This window comes from Balaenoptera ricei, chromosome 4 (genome assembly GCF_028023285.1).
Source record: "Balaenoptera ricei isolate mBalRic1 chromosome 4, mBalRic1.hap2, whole genome shotgun sequence".
In the NCBI taxonomy this organism is placed as follows: Eukaryota; Metazoa; Chordata; class Mammalia; order Artiodactyla; family Balaenopteridae; genus Balaenoptera; species Balaenoptera ricei.
Genome location: NC_082642.1, coordinates 88,087,977 through 88,113,276, shown reverse-complemented (window position 1 = coordinate 88,113,276; position 25,300 = coordinate 88,087,977). Strand labels below are relative to the sequence as shown.

General features: G+C 44.4%; 3 protein-coding genes across 7 annotated transcripts in view; 2 read left to right on the top strand and 1 right to left on the bottom strand.

Annotated features, from left to right (window-relative positions):
• ACAP2 (ArfGAP with coiled-coil, ankyrin repeat and PH domains 2) overlaps positions 1-4,858 on the top strand; it is a 158,779-nt gene extending 153,921 nt beyond the window's left edge. For all 5 annotated transcript variants that reach the window (XM_059920803.1, XM_059920801.1, XM_059920804.1 and 2 more), the window contains one exon: positions 327-4,858. In XM_059920803.1, the coding sequence (XP_059776786.1) occupies positions 327-427 (101 nt within the window). In that variant the 3' untranslated portion in view covers positions 428-4,858. The remainder of the gene's footprint in view (positions 1-326) is intronic.
• A 4,649-nt stretch (positions 4,859-9,507) lies between these two features.
• LOC132364739 (heterogeneous nuclear ribonucleoprotein D-like) lies at positions 9,508-10,522 on the bottom strand. The gene is given in 1 exon segment (XM_059920799.1): positions 9,508-10,522. A coding segment is annotated over 1 exon segment (939 nt). The 5' UTR covers positions 10,493-10,522; the 3' UTR covers positions 9,508-9,553.
• A 2,255-nt stretch (positions 10,523-12,777) lies between these two features.
• XXYLT1 (xyloside xylosyltransferase 1) overlaps positions 12,778-25,300 on the top strand; it is a 186,019-nt gene continuing 173,496 nt past the window's right edge. The window contains exon 1 of the mRNA XM_059920798.1: positions 12,778-13,373. Coding sequence (XP_059776781.1) covers positions 12,870-13,373 — 504 coding nt within the window. The 5' untranslated portion in view covers positions 12,778-12,869. The remainder of the gene's footprint in view (positions 13,374-25,300) is intronic.

Below are 25,300 nucleotides of genomic sequence, written 5' to 3'. Positions count from 1 at the left end.
GACTTCTATTTCTCATGTGTTAATAAATGTATTTCTTTATATTGCTTTAAAACACTTGCATCTTTGCTCTTTTCTAACTCTGAACTTTCCTCTGTGGCTGCATCTGAGGTGCTTTCTTCAGGTATAGTTTTTTTTTTTTTTTCTTCCACTATATACTTTTCCAGCACTTATATTTAGTTGGTCTTTTTTCTTCCAAAAATGCTCATCTGAACAAAATTTTAATGTAATGAATTATAAAATAGTTACTAGTCGTAAAAATGAATGTTGTTTATTAATACTTTCAATTGTGTAAATTTTAAAAGTCTCCTCGTTTTACTTTCATGCAGGTGATGAAACTTACCAGGATATTTTTCGTGATTTCTCCCAAATGGCATCCAATAATCCAGAGAAACTAAATCGTTTCCAGCAAGATTCACAGAAATTTTGAATTTTTTTAAGAAGGGGAAAATAGTAAATCTGGTGACTCCCTAATGTATACATCTGAAAACTCACAGATTTTTACTTCTTTAATTCTACTTACTTACTTTTAGTAGCTATTGAGTTGTTTGGGAAAAAGGTACCCGTTCATTGATATTTTTACAAATCAAAACATAGATCTCTAGTAGTTGGGAGAGGAACCTACTTTAAGACTTTTTTTATTAAAAAATTTTTTTTAAAAGCCTGTTTAAAGGGCTATTTTTTGTAGGTTAAAATTTAAATCTAGACTTAGGCCATCTCTAGGTTACAAGATGCTAAGAGTTTAGACAAAATAATCTTTTTTTCCCAGTGGGTGGTAGCATTGATTTTTTTCTTCTGTGCACCGTGCCCAGGATCGTTCAGTCAAGCATATCGGCATCGAGTGGGAGCCTGATGTCCTGCCTGACTTGAGAATATGTCTTTGCTTTAGCTTCCCTGATGTTGGTGATTCAGAAATAGTTTTTTTCTGTTTGTTTGTTTGTTTCTTGGTAGCCTAGCTGTCATATACACAATATGTAATTTAATTATTAGAACTAGAGAATATATGCCCCCCATTTGCTCATAAATGCAGTTATATTCCTCAGTTATTGTCCAGTACGTTAACGTACATATAGTGGCTGTACAGATTGACATAACTCAGTCCTTTAGATTTATTCCATTTTATGAAGGAAAAAAAAAGCCCTCGACAATAGTTTTTTTTAAATTACCAAAAGAATCTCATAGAAGTTGTAGTTCTTCATTGTTGAGTTGATTTCCTAAAACCTTGACAAATTTATTGATGTAACAAAACTGTGTTTCAAAGGTTACTTGAATGTTGCAAAATTATGCTTTCATCAGATTGTAACTATCAAAGTTGACTTATAAAATAATGTAGAACATTTTTATATTTGAAATGTGTCCTTTTCCAGATACATTTTTGCTATTGCTCCTAGTGAAAGGAAAAATCTCTCTGTAAAAGGAGTAAAAAAGACTCAAGTTTTTTTAGTTTATACTAAAATATACAGCAATAAATTGCTTTTTTAATTCTTCTAACATCTCTCCTGTGTACTTGTTGTACACGGTATACATTCTTTTAAATTATAGCATCTATGTAGCTTTAGTATTTGGTTACGTGAATCACAGACCCTTGAATTCCAAAATATTATGGGTATACTAATTTTCCAGGTATATGCTACAGATTAGTCTGATTCTATCTTTGATTGACGTATCTTGTCAGGAGTATAAAATAAGTAATTTGCCTTATGGTTTCTTTCTAATATTGTCATAATTAAGTTTAACTTTCTTTTTCAAGTTACGTGTAAGTAATATTATTGATACTCAGTTTCTAAATGAGAGGTTTTAAACTTGAGCTGCCAAATAAGTACAGAAATTATATTTCATTGGGTAGATAATAAATTTTCTAACATTTTCCCACCAGTAAGTAGAGTTTTCTAAGTTGACTGAACATCAAACCAGAATCTGTCTAAACAGGAATTACACTGACATAAATTCACATCACAGAAAAGGTTCCATATTTGTTTGGCCAAATTGCATGCATATAATGCTTATTTAGTAATAATTGCTGTGTATTAGATAAGGATACAAATATATTTAGGGATTATTTCTAAGGAAATGCTAACTTCCAAAGCCTTGTATTTTAATTGCAACAATACCAGGAACCTTAAATCTTTCCTGTTTCACCTCACAGTCACAGGTCACCAGGCTTTGCAAAAGTTTGATTTGTAGCATTTTTATTAGTGTACTTTGAAATTAATTGTCCGAAAAGCTCAAGGAGAAGGAAATATGTTGAGAAAAGAAAGAAACAAAGAAAGGAAGAAAGAAGAAAAAGAGAAAAGAGAGCCTCACTTTTCCTTTGTAGTGCCTATTCCTGTTTTGCTCCTAGGAATTCATCTGACCTTTATCTGAGGAAGCCTAGGCAGTTTTCCTTTTGGATCCAACCTTCGGTCTTCAGATCACCTCTGGGATCTCTGGTTGTAAAAGCAATTCTTGATCATACTCTTAACTCCTGTGGCTTCAGTCATGAGTTGTTAATATGGCAGTAATTATGTCTACTTAAATTTAATTGTTAGAGATGCATTTGAAGTACACTAAAGATCATGGTTCTGAATATCTTCAGAGAAAGTGTAATCTTTAACAGTACAGGGAGCCTGTACATACAAAAATATACTTCTGTGGCTTGATTTCTTGAATATGCCGAGACCCGATTTGGATTAAATTTGGCAGAAATGATGCAGGAGTAACAGCAAGGTTTTAAAGTAACTTAATGGTTACAAGTAGTTACAGAGTAGGTTGGCTCTTAACCAAGGTGAATTAGCTGTGTCAACTAATAGCCTTTCTGTAGTATGTAACAAATCTTAGTTTCATTATGCTGTGAATTATTCAGTATAATATGATAAATTATAGTATAAACAACGTTAGTCATACTCTTGGGCTTCAGAAATCAATTTGACTGTCCTTTGTTTTCATTCCCTCACTGATCTGCTGGTATTAGTTTCTGATTCCTTATCATTATTCCATTAACTCATTAACTTAAAAGTTAGAGTAATCTCAAAATAAGAATAGTAGTACTATGAGGAATTCATAAAATGCAGTTTCATGTTAGAACTAGACTAAAGGTAATTGCATAATTATTTGCAATTTTTTCATTGTTAACACTTACATGTTTAAGATTTCTAAGGTTTTAAAAATTACCTTTGGTACAATCCTTAGAAATTCAGAAATTTCCAGGGATTCACTATACTACATTGTTTGCCTAATTTATACTGGTCTTTGTAGATTTTAATCAACTTTGGTGTTTACTTTGTAAAACATATAGATTTTATTTGGAATATTACTTTGGTTCTTCATGGGTGCATTTTGAAAAAAAACTTATACTTTCACAGTCTGGACAGCTTAAGTTTGTGATGTGTTAAGCAGTATTTTAAAAATATAATTTTACACATGTGAAGTGGGGTCATGATAAACCAAATTGTATTTAAGATTAAATTTACTATCCATTTTGAATAAGACATTCCCGTATCACTCTTATATTGTGGAATTAACTTTTCTGTTTGATAGCACTTTCGACTGTGGACATGAGCTGGAAAAATGCTATATTTTTATAGAATTGTCTGTTCAGAATGACTTCAGACATGCATGATATAGTGGAAAGAGCACTGACTAGTTACTTACTACTCTTATTGGATTCAGAGCTCCTCGCAAATAAAATGAGTGGTGAGTGGAATGAAACAAGGTGGAACTGTAACAGCATCCCTTGGTGTACTGTTCTGCTGCTCACATCTGCTCACAGTGTGCTTTGCCATTACTCACAGTAGGACTTCTGAGATCTTAATCTAAGAGCACCAACAGTGTCTCTTCTTTGATCCTGGGCTGCTCCTCTTGTTTTACAGAGCGGGTCACTGGTTTGCTGATTGGTGGCGTAGCTGACACCAGAACCCCTGTCTGACTAGTAGACAAGAGGCACTTTACTCATATCATGAAATGATTTGAAATCATTGTAAAGCAGCAAAATTGGATAATGACTGCCAGCTTTCCTTGTGCTTTGATAACGAAGACTCCAAGTATTCTGGAGAACCTGGATATAAAATTACTTTGAAGGAATAGATTAGGGTTTAAAGATGTTAAATTGTAGGGAATTTTATATTTTTGCAATAACAAACATTGATGAAGGCCAAACGTTGTAAAAGTAATTTTAATTCACCATGTGCTTATCAATTTCTTGATGCTTCTAAACGAAGACAACTAAAAGGGGCATGGATTCAGTTTGACCAAATCCTGACATCTATAAATATGATTTTGGGGGCATCCTTTTCTATTTACATAAATTTATCTACTAAAATGAGATAATGGGGGGAGGGAAGCAAGGTTTGATTAAGTAAACTTTTCTCTACATTGCTCTTTTCACTATCTTATGTACTAGATTTTCTTATTTTTCCTCAACACGCCTCCCACCTTTTGGGTGTTCATTTTAAACAGGGAAAGCTCGCTACATTATAAAGAATGTTGGCACCATTTATTATACACAAAGGCTAAAGGTTAACTTTTGGAAGTGATGAGCTCCTTTTCTATATGTGTTTACACGTGCTTTGTGATATTTCTGGATCATTCCAGTCATAAAGACTTATTACAGGTAATATTCCCTGCTACCTGCGAAAAGGTATATTTTAAAGAATGTATAACCAACAATCCATTTACTTTTTATTAGTATGTAGAGGATTTATTTGTATCTAATTCATGAATGTAGTTTTACTGTAGGATGTCACTGTAAATGGAACAAAGTACATTATAGTTATTCTAAAATGTATATTATGTAAGAATTGTAAATATTATACCTGATTAAACTCTTTGTATGCTAAGAAATTATGTCAAGTCAATAAAAATCTCACCTCTGGCATAGTTCTTTTATGCTCAGACTTCCACTTTATCGTGAACTACAATTGCAGACATACATGTTAATAACTGTCATGTTTAAGGTCCTGTATTCCTTTCCAACCCTGTCACACTGGTCCAGATTGATCCTATTTGCTGATTGCTTCAACCATGAAATCCATTTTGATCTTTTAAATATTTTCTTCTGCCTGATCACAGAGCTGTATGGCTCCCAGTTCATTAGCTAAAAACCACAAAAGGCCTTTTTTGCTGTAGCTCTAATTTTTTTCTATTATGATTGAGATATCTGTTGAAGTTTCTAATCTAGGCAACACATTTACACTCAATCCTTTTAGTAAACAAACAAAAACATGTTTTTGCATGAAATGAGATTGAAGGAATAGAGGCTTGAAAGAACAGACCTGGAAGTGAATTGCCTGCTTTTGCCTTTCCTTTAAAAGTTAGTTGAAAGCAGACACTTAAAACTTTTCTATGTAAAAAAAAAAAGAAAAAAAAAAAAAAACTTTTCTATGTAATTTGCTTTATTCCACTTCATTTCATTTTCATAATAGTTCTTTGACAAAGAGAATCCAAACTGATAGTAAATGTTTTAAATGAAAACAGCCTACTTTTCCTTATTACAAAACAGTGCTCTTTCATTGTAGAAAAATGTCTAGGTAATGGTAAGTAAAAAGAATTCCATCCTAATTCCGTCATCTGCCTGTGATGTTCATGTGTGGCTAGTAGATGGTAGCTACTAGCCACATGTGGCTATTGAAATTTAATTAAAATTAGACAAAATTAAGAGTTCAGTTCATCTGTGGAATTGCCACATTTAAGAGCTGACTAGCCATGTGCCCAGTGACTACTGTTTTGAACAGGGCAGATTATAGCGCGTATTCATCCTAGGAAGTTCTATTTGACAGTTACCGAGTACGGGGCAAGCTGTTACTTCTTTGGTATATACCCTTCTAGACCTTTGGGTGTGTGTATTATGTTTATATACAATGGGATCATACTGTTTTGTCAACTGCTTCTTTCACTTAATAAATGAGGAACAAGTTTCTGAGTCCTTAAGTAATCTGCATCACTTTGGGAAGGATTTCTTTAAATGTTTTTATTTTGGAAAATTTCAAACATATACAAAAGTAGAGACAATAACTTCAGTAGCTGTTAGCTCATGGCTAACATTGTTTTATCTATACTCCCACCCATTTTTCCTCTTCCCCATTTTTTTAAACCAAATGCCAGACATTTCAACAAATCGTTGAGTATGTCTTTAAATATGATAGCGCTTATTATGCAGAATCTAAAAAAAAAATGATACAAATGAACTTATTTACAAAACAAAACAGAGAACAAACTTAGGGTTACCAGAGGGGAAGGGTGGTGGGGGGGGTTGGCGTTAATTAGGGAGTTTGGGACTGAGGTATACAAACTGCTATATTTAAAACAGATCACCAACAGGGACCTACTGTGTAACTGCAGGGAACGCTGCTCAATATTAGGTAACAACCTAAATGGGAAAAGAATCCGAAAAAGAATAGATACATATATATGTATAACTGAATCACTTTGCTGTACACCTGAAACTAACACAACATTGTTAATCAACTCTCCTCCAATATAAAATAAAAAGTTAAAAACATAAAGGGGGGAAAAAAAGGACTGTTTAAAAAAATCATATCACCTTCCTTAGAATATGAAACTATATAGTCAATATTCAAATTTTCCCAATGTCTTAGCTGTGTTCTTTAAAAAAAGATTTTTCAAATCAGAATTCATGTAAGTTCCATTCATTGCAATTGGCTAGTATATCTCTTGAGTCTCTATAGGTTCTTCTATTTATCACTTTAAAAAATTTCCCTTATAGTTTGTTGAATACATCACTTTTAATGACAGAATCTTTATTTTAGTTTCACTTTACTGATGAACATTTGATTTCAACATCTTGTCATCATAAACCTAGTTCTTCATTACCCTTATGGCTAAATATTTGAGTACATTCTTCCTTATTTCCTTAGGATGAATTCCTAGATGTGAGAATGCTGGTTCACAATGGGTGGGTGTATTTTTGAGGCTCATTCAATGAGTCAGGCACTGTGTTAGGTACTGGGGATATTACGGTTAAAAAAAAAAAAAAAAAAGAGACACACTACCTGTTCTCTTGAAGTCTTGCCTTCTTGCAGCGGAGAAAGATAGGGCTGGGCAGTTCATAGGTGGCCCTCATGGGGTCCCTGAGGATGGTGCCTCATCTGGACACTGGACGCGTTGGTGTTTAGAGACCATTCCTCGAGGCAGTGACATTTAAGCCAAGGTCTGAAGCCAGAGAGGTTGGCTCGGTGAAGAGCGAGGGCAGTACTTTTCAAACTTTGGCTTGTAAAAGAATCACCGTCGAAGCCCAGGCTCATTGAAGACAATAGGGCCTGAGCCCTTGTGTTTTTACCAAGCTCCCCATTGTTTCCAATGCCAATCAAAATTTGAGACCCTTGTCTCAGGAAGAAACATTCATCTGGATAGGAGAGAGAACTGAAAGTTCTCTTAGAAAGATTTTAGTATTGCCAGAGTGCCCTCCAGGAAAGTTGTGTCAATGTACACACCCCCATCTACTGTAGAGGAGTGTCTGTTTCTCTGTATCTGATAATATTGGGTAGTAGTCAATAAAGAAAAAAGCCTGCTAAACTATCAGATTTCTATGTTACATTACAGATGTAGAAATCATACAACAGGAAAAACCATCTCCTCTGGCTAGAAGTCAGAGAACTTGACCACAGTTAAAGTTAGAACTGAAGGGTCACTTGCTGACCAAGTTCTTTGTCTATTTAGTCATATTGTTATACACCCAGATACATCTATTTTAAGCTGAGAAAATAGCACATAACATATGACACACTACATACTTTCTCTTTTTGTTTAAAAAGGCTTTATTCATTTTTGATAAAGGAAAGGACAATCTCAATGTCAACTTGTCACCTAATCATAAATATGAATTTACAGGATTCACTGCCCTGAAGACACTGCATCTACTGACTGACAACATAACTTAAAATGAAAAGCTCCTTTCTGTTCCCTAAGGTTGCATGTTGAAAGAATTAAACAGTCCCTTGCAATAGTCAACATTGGTACTTGGCCTAGGTGTAAGATGAAATAGCAAAACAGGAGCAAAAGAAGGCCAAAAGCATAACTTGATTGCCCAGCAAGTACAAACATTGGAACAAAGAAAGTTTCAGGCACCAGATAAAAAAAGGCAGGTTCATTAGCATAAAAAAATTTTCACTTGGTTGAAGGTGAGGTCAGCTATTCCACACGTTAACATGTATGCCAATCCTAATGGCTAACATGGAACCACAGACACAGAAACAGAGACCTTAATGTCAATAACTACACAATGTAAAATTCAAAACTGGAATTTACCCAGGTCATCCTCCAAAATCTATAGCTAAAACTGTTTTTAATGCACCAGGAAGATCTGTTGTAATGACATGAGTTGGTCACACTTAGATTTGCATTTATATAAGATTTAAGGGATACCTTTCCCCACTATTCCTTCTTAAGTCTGAATATGGATATGCTTAACTACCCAGCTCATGCACTAACTGCACCAAAAATGATGAAACTTCCTACCATGACTTTTTCTAAGAACTCACACCACATAACAGCTAACACCCAATATAGCTTCCTAAGAATGCCCCAACAGAAAACATTTTGTTCAGTTTGGTGCTTGCTGTGACATAATACCAACAGAATAGTATACAATTAATTTAGTTACTCAGCCACTACTACAAATATTTTAATCTAACTTTTGTTCAGACTTTAATAACTTCGTACGTATTTGCCAAAATCCTTGTGTTAAATGTAACTACATCTGATATTCTTAAACTGTAGCTCCTGTAACACAGTTCAAGTGTTTTTTTCCCCTGGGTATATCTAGACATTTTAAGCAAGAAAACAAAGTTATGGTATTATGATTAGCCAAAGCTCTTTCCAGCAGACCACTGAATACAGCAAGTCATAACAAATGCCTTCCCAGAGACAAGAACAAAGCAAAATATTTTCTATTCATAAAAGGAGCTACCAGCATGCTTTGTGCCATTAAAAAGCTACTTTTCAAAATATAACCAGAAGACTTATGGTCTACTAGAAAGCTTCCACTAATCACAACACTATAACTAAGCCACAGAAACTTTCATGACAAAGGCTCCAGATGTACAGAGAGAAAACATTACTTAAAGTTACGTGGAAGCCTCAGTTAACAGGGAAATGAAGCCTTAGAAGATAGAATACATCTAACAAAAAAGGGGAACACAGTAGACACTGTAGCTGGCTATTAGTAAAGGACCACAGTTTCTCCCTATGGATCAATACTCCCTACAAAATAAACTGTACCTTAATTATCACTTATTTAAAATTACACTTACAGAGCTATTTAGTACCTGACTCAGAAAAACAATCACATAAGGAAGCATTTATTTGAGGTTTAACATGAAATCATACAAATAAAATTTGTATAAACACAAATCCACATCGAGTCATAACACAGATAGCAAAAGACAAAGTAAAAAAGAAAACTAATTGGCGGCTATATACAGTTGGACACAGTTGTGTCTTGTACACTAGAAAGTCTTTTACAAAATAATCATCTTAGGTCAACAGAAGACCAAGCTTCAATGTTGTCCTTGCAAGACGGGTTGCTTTAGCAATCTCTTCCTGTTTTCTCCAACGTCCCTTTTTAATATGGCTGGTAATTATTTTGGTGATTGCCACCCCCTCGAGATGGCTTGCTGTAAGTGCTCTGTTGGCCACTGTAGTCTGCATATCCCCGTCCATATCCATAGTTCCCATAGTTATACCCAGTATAACCAGAGCTGCCATAGCCACTATAGTTTTGATCACCACCATAAGCACTATTGTAACTTCCATATCCTTGATCATAATAGTTATTAAATCCTTGGTTCCAGTTTTGGCCCTGACCTTGGCCATGACCCCTAGTACCTCCTCGTCCACCAGCTGCAGCACCTCTTCCTCCTTTTTGTTGTTGCTGTTGCTGCCTATATACCTCTTTGGGTTGTGCAACTTTGATTTCACACTTCCCAGAACCAATTTGATGATATCTGCCTTCTACCAATTTCTTTACTGGCTCTCCGTCTGTATATGTAATAAAACAAAATCCTCTTCTTTCATTTGTTTTTGTATCCATGGGAAGTTCAATATTTTCAATCTCTCCAAAGGCTCCAAAATATTCTTTAATTTGTTCTTCCGAAGTATCTGGGCTCAATCCACCCACAAAAACCTTTTTGGGGGTTTCCTTCCCTTTTAAAACTTTGGCCCTTTTAGGGTCTATCAATATGCCATCCAGCTTGTGTTCTTTCAGTTTCAAAACCTTATCAACACGAGCAGCATCTTTGAAACGCACAAATCCAAATCCTCTTGATCTTCCAGTGACTGGATCTGTTTTAATTGTGCAGTCTACAACTTCCCCAAATCAAGACAAATATTCAGTCAGATCTTTCTTGCTTGTATCCCAGCTCAAGCCTCCAATAAACATTTTACCGTCATCCTGCTGATTCTTGCTCGCGTTGATCTTGGACCCCTCTGCAAATTCCTCTCTGTTGCTGTACTCGTTCACGTCTTCCATAGCGGCTGAGTCGTCGGCCAGGGGTACTGGCATGCAGTCTGAGTCGCGGCAGCGGCGGCGGCCTACATACTTTTTCTTATTTGTCTGTTTTCCCTGCTAGAATGTAAATTCTATGAGGGCAGGGCTTTTGTTTTTTCACTGCTGTATCCCCAGGTGCTACTATGCTTGGCATGTAGTAGTCACTTGATATCTGATATCTATCAAATAAATCACTGGCTACCTTGAACTCACTATTTTAGATTCCAGTCAGCAGTATATCTAGGGAAGCTACAACATTAATTTTTCTTTATGGTCAAAGAATTGAGGATGAAGAAGCTTGGAGAAAAGACCAGTCTCTTGAGTATTTTCCTGTGTCTACTGACTTCCTATGTAAAATTTAAATTATCTTGTTATTCGTTATCCATAAATTCCAGGAGTAGTGATCTTATAAAGGTCTGAAAAAATATATTTGTTGAATAAATTCCAGAATAAATGGCAGAGGAAAAATCCACATTATTGATGGTGTAGGTGGGTGGACTAAAAGGTACAATTCCAGAATTATTTCCCCCTTATTAATGAACAATAATTAGAATGTAATAATACAATGGTAGCACACAGTGGTGGAGATTCTGTGGTACATGTAATAAAGTCTTAATGGATATTTGGGGTTTAGAATTTGTAAATACTCTAGAAAAGCTATGGTTGCTAAATTGTATTTTGTACTTGTTGGATATTTAGACTTTGTTTTAGAGTTTGGTGTTTCTAGCATAGTTTATATTTATTGTTTACTAAGTGTCAGACACTATTCTAACTGTGTTTTATCGATTATCTCTCATAACCCTATGAGGCATAAGTACTAATATTAGCCCCATGTTACATATGGGTATGATTGCAGCTCAGAGAGATTAAGTACCTCCCCTGAAGTCTAACAACTCCTAGTTAGCTGTAAATCCAGCTTTCTGGTGCCTGTGGGAGCAGCTGTGCTCAGGGTCTTCCTACTCTGCCATCTTGCTCCCCCCGCCCACGCCCAAATCCAGCTCTCTTAACCACAATGTCATCTGCTGAAGCTTGTGGTAAAATACACACAACTCAGAGTCTGAGTTACCACTTTAAATGCTAATCTTGGCTGGAAGTTTGGGCTTGGGAAGTGGTATGGCTTGAGTTGGGATCCATTATTTACTAGCCAACTAGATTTGGGCAGTTCACTTCTCTAAATCTCAGTTTCCTCAATTGTAAAGTGCAAAAAAGCAAATAATACCTCTACCTCTTAGAGCTGTGTGGATTAAATGAACTAAAGTAATACCTGTTACTAAAGTGAGATAATTTTGCTATTGTTTCCCCCCAACCCACCCAAGGTGAGTACCATGTATTGAACTTGTTGCTAAGCATTCTTCAGAGGTCCAAGGTTTTTCAGAGAAGTGTTGCTCCAACTGAAAAGAAGAAGAGTTAAAAACGAGATGAATTGTGGTTCTGGGGACCACACTTTGAGAAATAATGGCATGGCACAGTAAACGGGTGAGAGAATTTGTGAGTGCATTTGTGCCTGCGTTTTCACCTGCACCTCTTTCAAGCATGCAGACCACTTGTACATGTTTACGTAAACACTGTAGTGTGTCATTGGTCCTCAGAAGACTCAAGTTAATGGGTTTTTATGTAGTTGCAGTGTCCAACTATATCGTCAAACCTGCCACTGTGTGATCCTGGGCAAGTGACCTCAGTTATGCCTCAGAATTTGCAAAACCCTGGGCAAGTGACCTCAGTTATGCCTCAGTTAAAAGAGGTACATATTAAGCCTCTTTTAAAGTGTTAAAGTTAAAAAAAAAAAAAAGTATCCTTTAGATTGCCTCTGGTCCGCCTCAGAGGTGCCAAGTGAGGTGAGCAGGCCATTTACACCTCGGGTGTCAATCCTACTTCACCGAGAATAGGGAGGGAGTTGCTAGTTTAAATTCTTTAGCCCCTGATAGTCTCCAAGGTGTGAGAGGAGTCGGAGAGAGGACTTAAAGCCTTCAAGAAATTAGGGGGGAAAAGGTATATAGAGAAAATTTTTCTTTGTGAGTCCAGTTTAGTCTTTTTGCTACCGAAGTCTTAGCTTCGGTTTCTAGCGTCTGGGGCTGGGCACTCAAGAGGGCCATTTTTCACGGACGGTACAGCCAGCTGGCCTGTATGTCCGAGTCCTCACCGGCTTCTCTGACCACTCAGGGGCGGCTCCTGCGGACCCGCGGCGCATCCCCGATGTAATCCTTCTGAGCCTAGGACCCAGCGGCTGCCGGGCAGCCCTGGCCCCGCCTCTCGGCGCATCAGCGCCCGCGGATTGGCAGCGCGGCTCCGCCTCCGCCATGGCTGCCGCCCGCCGCCGGGGCTACTAAGTAGCTGCAGGGGTACTGTTCTCCGCTGCGGCTCCCCGGCCGCCCTGTCCGCGGGCGGGTGGCGCATGGGTCTCCTCCGAGGCGCGCCCCCATGCGCTCGGGCCATGGCACGTCTGGGCGCTGTGCGCTCCCACTACTGCGCGCTGCTGCTGGCCGCGGCGCTTGCCGTCTGTGCCTTCTACTACCTCGGCTCCGGCCGGGAGACCTTCTCCAGCGCCACCAAGAGGCTGAAGGAGGCCCGCGCCGGAGCCCCCGCCGCGCCCTCGCCGCCTGTGCCGGAGCTGCCGCAGGGCTCCGTGGCGCCGGCCCCGGGCGCTAAGGCCAAGAGCCTGGAGGGCGGCGGGGCCGGGCCGGTGGACTACCACCTGCTGATGATGTTCACCAAGGCGGAACACAATGCCGCGCTGCAGGCCAAGGCCCGCGTCGCGCTCCGCTCCCTGTTGCGCCTCGCTAAGTTCGAGGCGCACGAGGTGCTTAACATGCACTTCGTGAGCGAGGAGGCCAGCCGCGAGGTGGCCAAGGCCCTGCTGCGGGAGCTGCTACCGCCCGCCGCCGGCTTCAAGTGCAAGGTGAGAGGGGCCTCAGCCGGAGGTTCCGGGCGGGTGGCTCAGTCAGCGCGCGCGCCCGGCCAGGCTCCAGGGGTCAGGAGGGAGGTGTCTTCGTTGCGCTGCCCACTGCCAACGCCAGTAGGAGCGTAACCTCTCAACCCGATCCCACTGGCTGAAGTGTGCATTCACAGCACGCTGGAGGCAGCGTCCGGGGGCGTGTCTGGGAGCCTCGGTGTTAGCAGACTACCCTGACGCGTCTACCCCTTTAACTGCGGCCTCCTTGAGAATTGGCACTTCCCCTCTTTGCTAGCGTTACAGGATTCAGCAGTCAGTGCCTGCAGAGCCTGCCCCTCTTTTTACTTTTCTCAGTCTTTGACTTTTTTTTAAAATAAATTTATTTTATTTTATTTATTTTATTTTTGGCTGCGATGGGTCTTCGTTGCTGCGCGCGGGCTTTTCTCTGGTTGCAGCGAGCGGGGGCTACTCTTCCTTGTGGTGCGCAGGCTTCTCATTGTGGTGGCTTCTCTTGTTGGGAACAGGGGCTTCAGGCGCGCGGGCTTCAGTAGTGGCTCACGGGCTTAGTTGCTCCGTGGCATGTGGGATCTTCCCGGACCAGGGCTCGAACCCGTGGCTCCTGCATTGGCAGGCGGATTCTTAAGCACTGCGCCACCAGGGAAGCCCCTCAGTCTTTGACTTTTGAGGATGGAGCAGGTCATTTGAACGTACCAGTATGCTTCTGGTGCAGAGTCTGCTGGACAGGGTCTTCGGCCGCTTGAATTGTTCAAGTTACAGTGACATTTCAAATAGCTCATTTCTCGAAGGTATTTCAGTCGGAACTAGTCAAGCCCAAACCCAGTCAGTGTGAACCATCTCATCTCCTCTGTGTGCCCCCTTCTCCCCTACCCTCAAGGGTCCTGAACCCATTTAGAGAAGCACCGGTTCCTCCCAGGAGGTACGGATAAGATCTGGGGAGAGCAGAGCTAGTCACCTTGTCCCAGGCTGGACCCATCTGCATCCCCATCATCTCGCTTCACCTCCTGGCTCTGCTTGTCAGAGATTGGATTCCTAACTTAGAGTTAATGGTCTCAGTTAAATTGCTTGCCTCGTTTTGACCTAATAGTTGCACAGAGGGGATCCAAGGTCAGATTTTGGGATAGAAATAGTAGGTGATCTTAAAGGATGGAGCCTGATGGTGGGGGGATGGGCGGTGAGGCAAGAGTAGTGTTCCATGTGCTTGTGCCCAGTGAGTGACTAAGGGGAGCTGATGCCAGGATCCTGCAGGGTTCAGGGGTCTGTTGTTTGTTGTCTGCAGAATCAAGTTCTAATTTCTTGGTAGGGCTGTCTGTGTTGTGGCCCTGGCTCTCCTCTTCGGCCGACCTTCTTGTCCTTCCCCTACGTGCACCTTAGGTCTTAACTGTACTGAATGTGCCTTTACATAAGCTATACTTTCCACCCAGAATGTCCTTCCTTCCTTCCTGGGCCCTTGGCCACTCTTTACTTAGTTTTCACCTTCCCCCAGGAATGTCCATAGACTTGGGGACAATCTGTGCCCAGCCCTCCACAGCTCTCCTTTCCAGCTTCCCCCCCATAGCATCAAAAGTCTGTCCTCTGCCCAGAACAAATGAGCCCATCAGGAACACCCACCATAGTCAGGGAGACGTACCTGGGTCTGGATTCCATGTACAGGGGGCCAAGAATCCAGGTACTGGAGCTTGTGGCTGGCCAGGCCCTTGGCACCCACTGTCTGACCTGGGGTTTTTCAGCCTGGGGCCCATCGCATTTGCCCTAATTGCAGTCTCTGGAGGTAGGGCCTGGCAACCTGTTCCAGGTGGTCCTTGGGACTTTAATGTTTGAGAAATTCTGGGCTAGTCCAAGGAAGAAAACCAAGGGCCCTTGATCATAGGGCCAGTCTGGGCAAAGCTGGGATTTGACCAGCTCTCCAGACACCGCCTTGAAGACCAACATGTCATCTCTCCACTTTCTGAGTCAGAGGTCACAACTCAGGCCTATCTCCTCCATTGCTAGGGCTCTACTGTCCCCTTCTCGAGCTCCAGCCACAGTATCTTGTTGCAAACTCAGTGCTTTCCAGCCTACATGCCTCTGCTTCTTTCATTCCACTGTCAGGATACCCTTTCTGTGTGCGTCGCCGAGTCTTGCCCATCTTTGGATACCATCCCCTCCTCGGAGCCGTCCAAGGAACCCCCATTCAAAAGACACGTCTTCCTCTTCCTCGTGTACCTCCCTGGTGCTGTAGACTGTACGACGTCTTATCTCCCATCCCTACGCCTGGCACATAATGGGCACCAGAAATACTTGTCCAGGGCAGGTCCAGTCTCAGGGCCAGCTTCCCTTCTTGGAGTCTGTGTTTCATGCTTTGACTCCTTCCCTCTGCTGGGCCCAGTTCTGACAGCCATAGCCATCACCCAAGGCCTGAGGCAGCTGCAGATGACCTGAGGGAATTGACTCCACCCCTACTGAGGCTTGAGGAATGAGGGTCTGGGGGCTTTCAGCCAGATGGCTGTGTTCAGATAAGGGTTTATCAGTTCTAGCTAAAATTGCTCCTATTCCTTTTGAACGATTTTTTGTGAATCTGTTTTCTGTTTGTGCCAAAAGGTGCTCTTTTTGTTTTATTTTTTTCTTTAAATATGTAGTCCTGAAAGGTTTGCCTCATTTTAGTTGTCATTTAATTCTTCCTCAGGTTTGGAATGTGTCTTCTGGTACCACTTCACACATGCCTTTCCCTCTACCTGGAGTACCTCCCACCCCACCCCCCCCTTCCTTAACTGGTACTCTGCTTTCAGGTCTCAGCATAAATGTTATTTCCTTGGTAAACCTTTCCTGAGCCCCCATTGTACATTCTCATCACACCAAGGACTTTTCCATAGTAGCATTTCTCACAGTTGTCATTATGTAATTATTGAATGAGTTATTTGTCTACCTTGCTAGACTGTAAGCACCTTAAGGGCTTGGACCCTGACCTCTCTTAAGTGTATCCCTAGCAGCGAGCATCATGTCTTACATATGGGAGTGCATCTTATATGGGAATTATTTTTTCAGTATCAATTAGGAAGAATGACACTAGAAATTCTCACCCCAGTTGCATCAGAGCTGGAAGGGATCTTCAAGAGCATATAGCAGCCCAGGCGAGGAAACTTGCCTAAGGCCACTTGGGGAGTTACTGACAAGGCTGGGGCTAGACTCAAGTCCTAGGCCAATGTTTTTCTCTTTGTACCATGTTCCCCCTTTAAGGAGCACTTCTCTCTTGTAAGATAAGGTAAAAGAACAGTCCACTCCCAGGGAGAGTTGCCCTAAAGTGTGTAAGAACACCTTGGGAAGAGGAAGGCAGCTCCTGGCCCACCCGGCTGTCTGGAGACAGCCTGAAAGCTCTTCCTCCCTCCGGGTGGGATCTGGGACTCCGCCAGGGGTGCAGGATGCAGGACAGGGCTGCAGTGAGCCGGCCTAGGACGCGTGCTCACGCTCAGAGGTCTCTTCTCAGGCCATTTTCAAGTGACACAGAAATGGTTGAGCCGAAATGGTTGCAGAAATTGATCATAGAGTATTACTAGTGACTTTAGATTACATTTTGGTTAACTAAATCCTAGCTAAAAAGCTATTCACTTAACCAGAAAAATCTTGTTTCGAATCATTATTGAAAGTCTTTCAAAATCCACTGGTTTGTTATCTCCTAACACTATGGAAATATACTATTTGTTCACTTATTTAATAAACATCCAAACCTGTTATGTTCGAGGTACCAGGATAGGAGCTGCTTCTAGCTCATTTAATAAGTCTGTGGACTAACTGTATCAGAATCTCCTGGGGACAGTTATTCAAAATACAGACTCGTGGACCCTGCCCCAGCCTGTGGGTCAGAATCTCCTGATGGGGCCTGGAAATCTGAATCTGTACGAGGCTGTGGCAGCAGGCATGGAAGTCCCTGCTGTAAAAGGGATGCAGAAGGGCCTGGTGCTTTCCTGCCCACCTTCAGACCCAGCTCAGGCATCCTTGCCTCTGTGCGGCCTGCCCTGTGAGCACAATGCCTGACACAGAGTAGACCTTCAGGGAGCATTTGCCTTTCATTCAGGCTATCCTGGCTGTGCTGGCTTGGGGAAGGCTCATTCATCTTGTTAAAATGGGGCTTTTATCACACCACTCAGAACCCCCTGGCTCCCGGCTCGCTGTCTTCCAGGTCATTCCAACATTCCAGGCCCACAGCTGCTGGCCTCAGCTTCCTTGTCCAGCCTTTCCCCACTAAGCTGCAGGAGACGCTGTCCCTTCTCCTGGAGCTTTGCTCGCTTTGCTTCCGAGCCATCTATTGTCTCATTCTGTCTGTCCAGTGGGATCTCACCCTTCTAAAACTTAGGTCCAGGCTTGTGTTCCATAAGGCTTCCTTTTGCATTAAGTTTGATAGAATATGCCATGGGAATCCCACATAGTGGTAGCTTAAGCAAGATGGAGCTTTATTTCTCATCTAAATGGAGTCCAGAGGTAGGAGGCGTTCCTGGGCTGGCACAGGAGCTTCGTGACGTCATCAGGGTCCTAGGCCCCTCCAGCTCTGTTTTACCATCCCCACAGAGTGGCCCTTGTCCTCATGGGCCAGAATGGCTGCTAGAGCTTTAGTCATCACATCTGTGTTGCAGCCGCAGGATGGAGGAAGAACCAAAGCAGAGTTCCAGTTAAAAATAGTTAATAAGGAGAGGAGGGGAAGCTTTGGGCTAGGCAACCAGTCATCTCCCTCAGGAGCCTCCCGTGCATGTGGAAGCCCTATGAATGACTAAGCACCTGTTGTGTGTTGGACCCTGAATGCACAAATGCAGGAGACACAGAGGGGGGACAGGCACAGCCCCCTGCCACCCAGGTACCCGTGTCGCTTAGCGTCACCTCCACGTACAGCCTGTCCTGTTGCTAAACCTGCTGGGTTGGGCACAACATGGTCCTGAGGGAGGGAGACAGCACTGAGTTTAAACCCCAGTGGCCAGTTACTAGCTGGTGACTGTGGACAACCCCCCGCGCCTCTCAGGGCCTCCCGGGCCTCCTGTAAAATGAGGATTAAACACCCATCCCCCACGGGGCGGTAAGGATTAAACGCAGCCTTGCTGTATTGTGCAGGGAGTCCAGTGCTGCTGCGTCCGTTGTTGTGTGTCCAGCCTCACAGCATGGTTCTACTCTGCCGACCTCTGGGGACTCAGCGCTGACGGGACCCTGTAGCCATCTCCTCTCTCCTTTTCGGGGTGGCCAGCCCCTTGCAGAGGCCTGGGGGAGCGTACCCAGCCCTGTGGGACACCCTCAGGGGCACAGCAGGATTGCTTCCTGTGCTGTTTCTCTTGTGCCGTCACTGTGTTATCACTCAGATGGTAACGACTCCGAAACGCCTTCCCCGAACCCCTTTTCTAAAGCAGCAGCCACCCTAGCCCTCGTTATCTTTCCCATCACCTTGTTTGTAGCACGTACTCATGTGCTCATTCATTCAGCAGATGTTCCTGGGCGCTTCCCTGGCACCAGGCCCTGTTTTAGGTGCCTGTGCCAGTGGGAAGAGAACCAGTCCCTGCCCTCATGGAGCTTCCATTCTGGGGCTCTGGGGGTGTGTGGGAGATCGACTTTAAACAAACGAACCTGTCCACGTAGAGTGAGTCAGATCGTGATCCATTGTATAGAGAAAGGTAAAGGTGGATAAGGACACAGGGAGCGTTCCTGTGTTGGGGTGTGGAGTTGTGGGCTGTTTTGTACAGCTGGTCAGGGAAGGCCCCATGGATTCGGTGACATCTGAGCAGGGGCTGAAGGAAGTGAGAGCGAGAGCTCTTTGGACATCAGGAAGCAAGTTTGGAAAGTCACTACCCTGTTTCCTAGTTTGCATTCTGCCGCTCCCTACTGGAGTATCATCTCCGCGGGGGGCAGAGCATTACTTACCTTCTTCATCTGCTGAAGTGGACAGGCACCCCGTAAATGTCACCCCTGTTTCTGGCCTGAGTTGGGCGTGACAGACAGACACAGGGCCAGGCGCCTCCCAACCCGGGGTACAGACCAGACAGACTTCTGAAAGGACAGGCAGCTCTGGACGGCCGCTGGCCGCCTTGCAGGGAGGGCAGTCTCTCGGAGGCTAATTCCAGAGGAGAGGAGAGGATGCTGGGGCAGCCTGCCTCCCAAACTCGCCCATCACAGCAGTTCCTCTTCCTTCCCTAAGGGAGGTGGTAGTGTGCACAGGTCGGGAAGGAGGGCTGAGGAGGGGGCAGGAGGCGGGGAGTGCTGGTCAAGTTAGGGGGGGGTCCTCCATATGGATGGCGCGAAACAATGGAAACAGAGGTGTTCCCTCTTCTTCCATCACCGTTATATTTTTAGCACAGTTCCTGGCACTTTCTAGGCTCTCAGTAATATTTTATAGTCAACTGATTGATAGCTATATTAATTCAACCCAAGAAATCATAGAAGAGTCCTCGGGGATCTGCCCCTCGTACATCAGATTTCAGCCTCCTCAGAGCACGAGGCTGGGTTGCTTTGTCTCCAGATAACACGTAGGAACAAGAAGGAGGCCTTGTGCTTTCCACACTTAAAAGAGACTGTTGGATTTCAGGAGCGTGTGCTGAGGACTGGGCTAACAAGAAAAGTGTTAAAGCTCTTTGCACACCTCTTCTGAATTTGCAGAGTTTCTTTTACTGCAAGAGCAAAACTGTGAGTGGCTTTGAAAAGCCTCAGCTCATAGTTGGGGCTTGAAAGAAGCCTGAGGGTAAAGACCTCGATGCTGGCTGTCTCAATTAAGCTAATGACAAACAGGTGACATTGTTGTGCAGCTTCTCCGGCATGTCACAGCAGCAGGAACCTTGACCAGAAGGAACCTTTTGACTAAGTTATGACCGTCTGGGAAAGAGGTGATCAAAGAAATGTATCCTGAAGTGAGAGGCTCTTTGAAAAGATTAACTGACATTTTATACTATAGAATTTGGAGAATTTACCAAATGCAATGGAACTCTTTTAAATTATAATATGTTCATGATACAACTGTAGTAGTTCATGTACCAGTGCATGTTTCTCATGGAAAGCTTTAGTCATGGATCTGTAGGGAAGAAATTTGTATAGCATTATTGTATCATGTACACTATACTCTGGATAATTTCACAGGTATTTGTTGAAATTGTAAGGCAAAGCCCATAACATAAGACCAGCGATCATCATGTAGACGAAATACACTGACACCTGGGTGATTTTGCTGTGGGGCTTCAGTGCATGTATGAAGTGTTCCAGCTTTGGGTAACAGTCATTGTTTATGATTACTTGACTGTTCTCTGTTCCAATAGGTCATTTTTTGAAAGACAGATGATTACATTTTCTTGCGGTTAAAAAAACCTGAGATGTAATTCACATCCCATGAAATTCACCCTTTTAAAATATACAGTTCAACAAAACTGGAAAAATTTGAGATCTCCCTTACTATAACATTGTCACAGATCATTGAAATGCAGTTCTTTCATGATGTCATTAGAATCAGAAATATATCTTATTATTGGCTTTGTAGACAGATTGCTTAATATCAAAAAATATACAATTCAGTGGTTTTTAATATATTCACAAGGTTGTTCAATTATGATCCTTATTCCAGAACATTTCATCACCCCAAAAAGAAACTCCATACGCATCAGCAGTCATTCCCATTCCCCCTTTTCTCTCAGCCCTGGCAACCACTAACCTGCTTTCTGTAAATTTGCCTATTCTGAACATTCATATAAACGGACCTTTTGTGTCTGGCTTCTTTCACTTAGTGTAATGTTTTTAAGGTTCATGTTGCAGCATGTGTCAGTACTTCATGCCTTTATATGGTTGAATAATATTCCATTGTATGGCTATACCACATTTTGTTTATTCATTCATTAGTTGATGGACATTTGAGTTTCCACTTTTTGGCTATTGTGAATAATTTGCTGTGAACATTCATTTACAACTTTTTGTGAGGATATGTGTTTTCAGATCTCTTGGGTATATATATACCTGGGCATGGAATAGCTCGGTCATATAGTAAGTGTGAGGAACTGCCAGCCTTCTCCAGAGTAGCTGTATTATTATTTTACATTCTCATCAGCAATGTGTGAGGGTTCCGATTTCTCCACAACTTTGCCAGCACTTGTCTGTCTTGATTCTAGCCATCCTAGTGGGTGTGAGGTAGCATCTCGTTGTGTTTTTTTAAATATAAATTTATTTATTTTATTTTATTTTTGTCTGGGTAGGGTCTTTGTTGCTGCACCTGCACTTTCTCTAGTTGCGGTGTGTGGGCTTCTCATTGCGGTGGCTTCTCTTTTTGTGGAGCACGGGCTCCAGGCACACGAGCTTCAGTAGTTGTGGCATGTGGGCTCAGTAGTTGTGGCATGCGGGCTCTAGAGCGCAGGCTCAGTAGTTGTGGTGCATGTGCTTAGTTGCTCCGCGGCATGTGGGATCTTCCCGGACCAGGGATTGACCCATGTCCCCTGCATTTGCAGGCGGATTCTTAACCACTGCACCACCAGGGAAGTCCTCATTGTGGTTTTGATTTGCATTTCCCTAATGACTAAAGGTGAGATGATTAAGTACAGATAAGGACAGCCAACTAAATGTATTTGGTATATTTCTTACATATTTACGAAAATACATTTTACAAGAAAAACCAGGTATCTTGACTCCCCTCCCCATCCTGAAAGATGTTGTAACATCTCTGGAAACACTTGTTTCTGAAGAACACGGTTTGGAGATTTTTGATGTGTAGAGTAATGTTATGCCTGAAATCAATGAGGAGCTGTTATTAGTATGAAGACTGGATTAGGAGAATAGTAACAATATTTGTTCAGCACTTAGAGCTTATGAAAGTGCTTGCAGAAACGTCTCACTTGAGCATCACTGCGACCCATGAAGGAGCCTTCAAGACTGAGAGATCCGGTGACATACTTGAGCTCCCACACTAAGCCCTGGGGCTGGACTGCATCACATGCTTTGGGGAGTAGGAGGGCAGGACAAGGCAGGGAGCCCTTGAGGTGTGCAATCTGTATCATCCTCCTGCCCGGATGCCCCCGATAAACATTCACTCTGAATAAAGACTGTGCTTGCTGCCAGAGCCTTGCAGAATCACCAGGTATTGGAGCGGGAAGGAAACTCTGAACCTCTGGGTGCAGCGTCCTCCCGGTGAGCTGATAGATCCTGGGAGGCGAGGCAGTGATTTATGCAGTGCGCACAGCGCTGGGGTTAGACGCAGCCCAAGCTCTTCCCTCTTCTGTTTGTCAGTGTTTTCAGCAGCCTCTGGCCCTTTAGGGAGGGTGGGTGAGGGCCAGCTCACCCTAAACCCCACAGCAGAGTGGACAGGATTCAGGGTCGCTTACCCCATCCCAGCGGAGCCTCTTCCTGTGTCTCCAAGGATCCCTCTGGCTTGGGGAGGGGAGGGGAGACACCGCCCTGACCTCTAGCGGGCCAAACCTCTGCTGTTCCCTCGGGGCCAGCTTTCCAGCTGTCCAGTGCCTGAGACGACCAGGGAGTTAGTATCGGGGGAGCTGTATTCCTCCGAGGGAAACCACGTTGTTTGTCCTCTGCTTGGGGCTGCGCGCTGGAGGGAGCTCCAGGGCTAGAATCCGCGCAGGGTCCTCCCAGGCCGATGGAGGAGGAGCTGCAGTAGTGCAGCCCACACTGGGCCTCCCCTCCTTGGTGGTCACCGCATCCTCGCTGACACCCAGTAGGGGGAGAGCTTGCCCTGCTGCTCCCAGGCGGGGTCACGTCCCCTGCGCATCGAGTCGTGTGCGGCGCTCCGCGCGGCCAGTGGAGGGCGCCGCTGCACCGCGTTTGCTCGGCTGGAGCCCGCTCTGCCTCTCCCTCCACGGAAGCCTGGGGCGCAAGCAGAGCTGTTTTTGTTCCTTCTCCACGAGCGTTCCCCTTTCTCACTGACCACCCCCTCGCCCCGGTTTTAGAAAGGAAGACTGAAATGAAAGGGAATCTGCCTGGCGATTATGGGCGGTCATTTCCTTCCTGCACCGGGGGCGGGGGGGGGGGGCGGTGGATGGGGGTGTGTGTGTGTGTAAACCTGTTTTGATGAGGCCCTTAGAAAAAGGTGGATGGAAAACAAGCTGGGATGGTTGGATCCTGGATGGAGAAGGCCTCAGTGCTTCTCTGCAGCACAGCCGGAGAGAAGAGCGTGGATGGGGTGCGGGGTGGGTCTCTGCGCATCCCGATCCTCCTCGCCCCTCCTTGGTCCCTGCCCTGTGACCCCAGCTGGGCGCTGCCCACGGGCCTCGCAGCTCCCCAGGGCACATCCTTTCCTCTGGGGTCCCCATCACACCTAGCACGAGCCCTCCGGTAAAGGGAGGCACGCTTCTGCTTAGCAAGGGGAACTGTGCCTCTTGGAGCAGCTTGAAGGTGGAGCCCCTCCCCTACGGTGAGTTCGCCAGAGTCGCAGGGTTTGCGTTCTGTCAGCGGCCCCGTGTATCCTGGCTCTTGGTGGGGACTTGGGCGAGAGGACAGCATGGTGGGGAGGGTGCTGTGACCTGGGTGCTGGGCCTGGAAGGCCCCTTGTGGCCTAGCTGCCTGGAGCCTCCGCGTCCTCAGCAGTCAGATGGGCTCGGATCCCCACCTCCAGCCATGTCCCCATGGTGAGTGGCAGCTTCCCCAGTCTGTCTCTGGCTGAGTGAGACCACCAGTGGAGAGGAGGAGCCCAGCTGTGACTGGAGGGGCCCAAGGGAAGCCTCCCGTCCCTGCGGCAGCAGGCAGGCTCTCAGGGTACCTGGCAGGGCAGGAGAACTCCCTGCTTCCCCTCCTCACACCCTTCCTGGTCCAGGCCTCTTGCCTTTGGCCTTGGGGCCGCTCACACTGGCCTGTGGGTTGCTCAGGGCAGTCAGGATGGCTGGTCAGGATGGTCAGGCCTGGCCCCAAGAGGCAGCTCTGTGTGCCCCCATTCCTGTTTCAGGTGCCTGTTCTGAGCAGCTGAGCCAGGCCCTGTCGGCTGGCACAAAGCCTGCTGTTAGCGTAATGTCTTTTAAATTAAAGCCATTTGTTTTCTTTATTGGGGTAATTACTGTTAGCAGCCGTGATTAAGTGATCCTCCTGCTGGTGGGACAGCGTGTCCGAGAGGCCGGCCTCTGTTGCCCTGCACTGGTCCCTGGTGGGCGCACACTGTTCTCCCTCGGCCTCCTCTTCTCTCCTCGATGGGGCTCACCACCCTTCCCGCACCAGAGGAGTCCTGTTCCTGCCACGGAGAGGCCCCAGGGCAGGGGCGCGTGGCTTGGAGCCTGAGACCTGGGCCCAGATGCAGTCTATGGCACTTGGGAACTGGGGGACCCTGGATGTAAGCCCTCTGAGCCTTTGACCCTTCACACAGGACCTTACCAGAGTGGCTGTGAGGCAAAAATGAGGCACCACCGGGGCCCTGGAACGTGGCAGGTGGCTAATTAGTGGTGACTGCTACTAATGGTACCTGAGTAGGTGTTGCGGGGAGGACCCTTTTCTCATCATTTTGGGAGGCACAACATCTTTGATTCAACTGGAGAGCAGTGGATTGAGCGCGAAAATCACCGTTATGCCCAGGTTTATTTCAGGGTGTCTTAGTCTGTTCAGGTTGTTATGACAAAATACCACAGACTGGGTGGCTTATAAACAGTAGAAATTTATTTCTCACAAGTGCTGGAGGCTGGAAGCCCAAGATTGGGTGCCAGCATGGTTGGGCTCTGCCAAAGGCCCTCTTCCTGTTTGCAGACTGCCAGCTTCTCACTGTGTCCTCGTGTGGTGGACGGGGCTAGGATGCTCTCTGGAGCCTCATTTATAAGAGCATGAATCCCACTCATGAGGGTTCCACCCTCATGACCTAAGCACCTCCCAAAGCCCTTACCTCCTCCTACCATCCCACTGGGGGTTCGTATGTCAACATATGAATTTTGGGGGGGGACACAAACAATCAGACCATAGCACAGGGTGTTCTCATGTTCTTTCAAGTCTTCCTCAGTTCCCCAAACTTC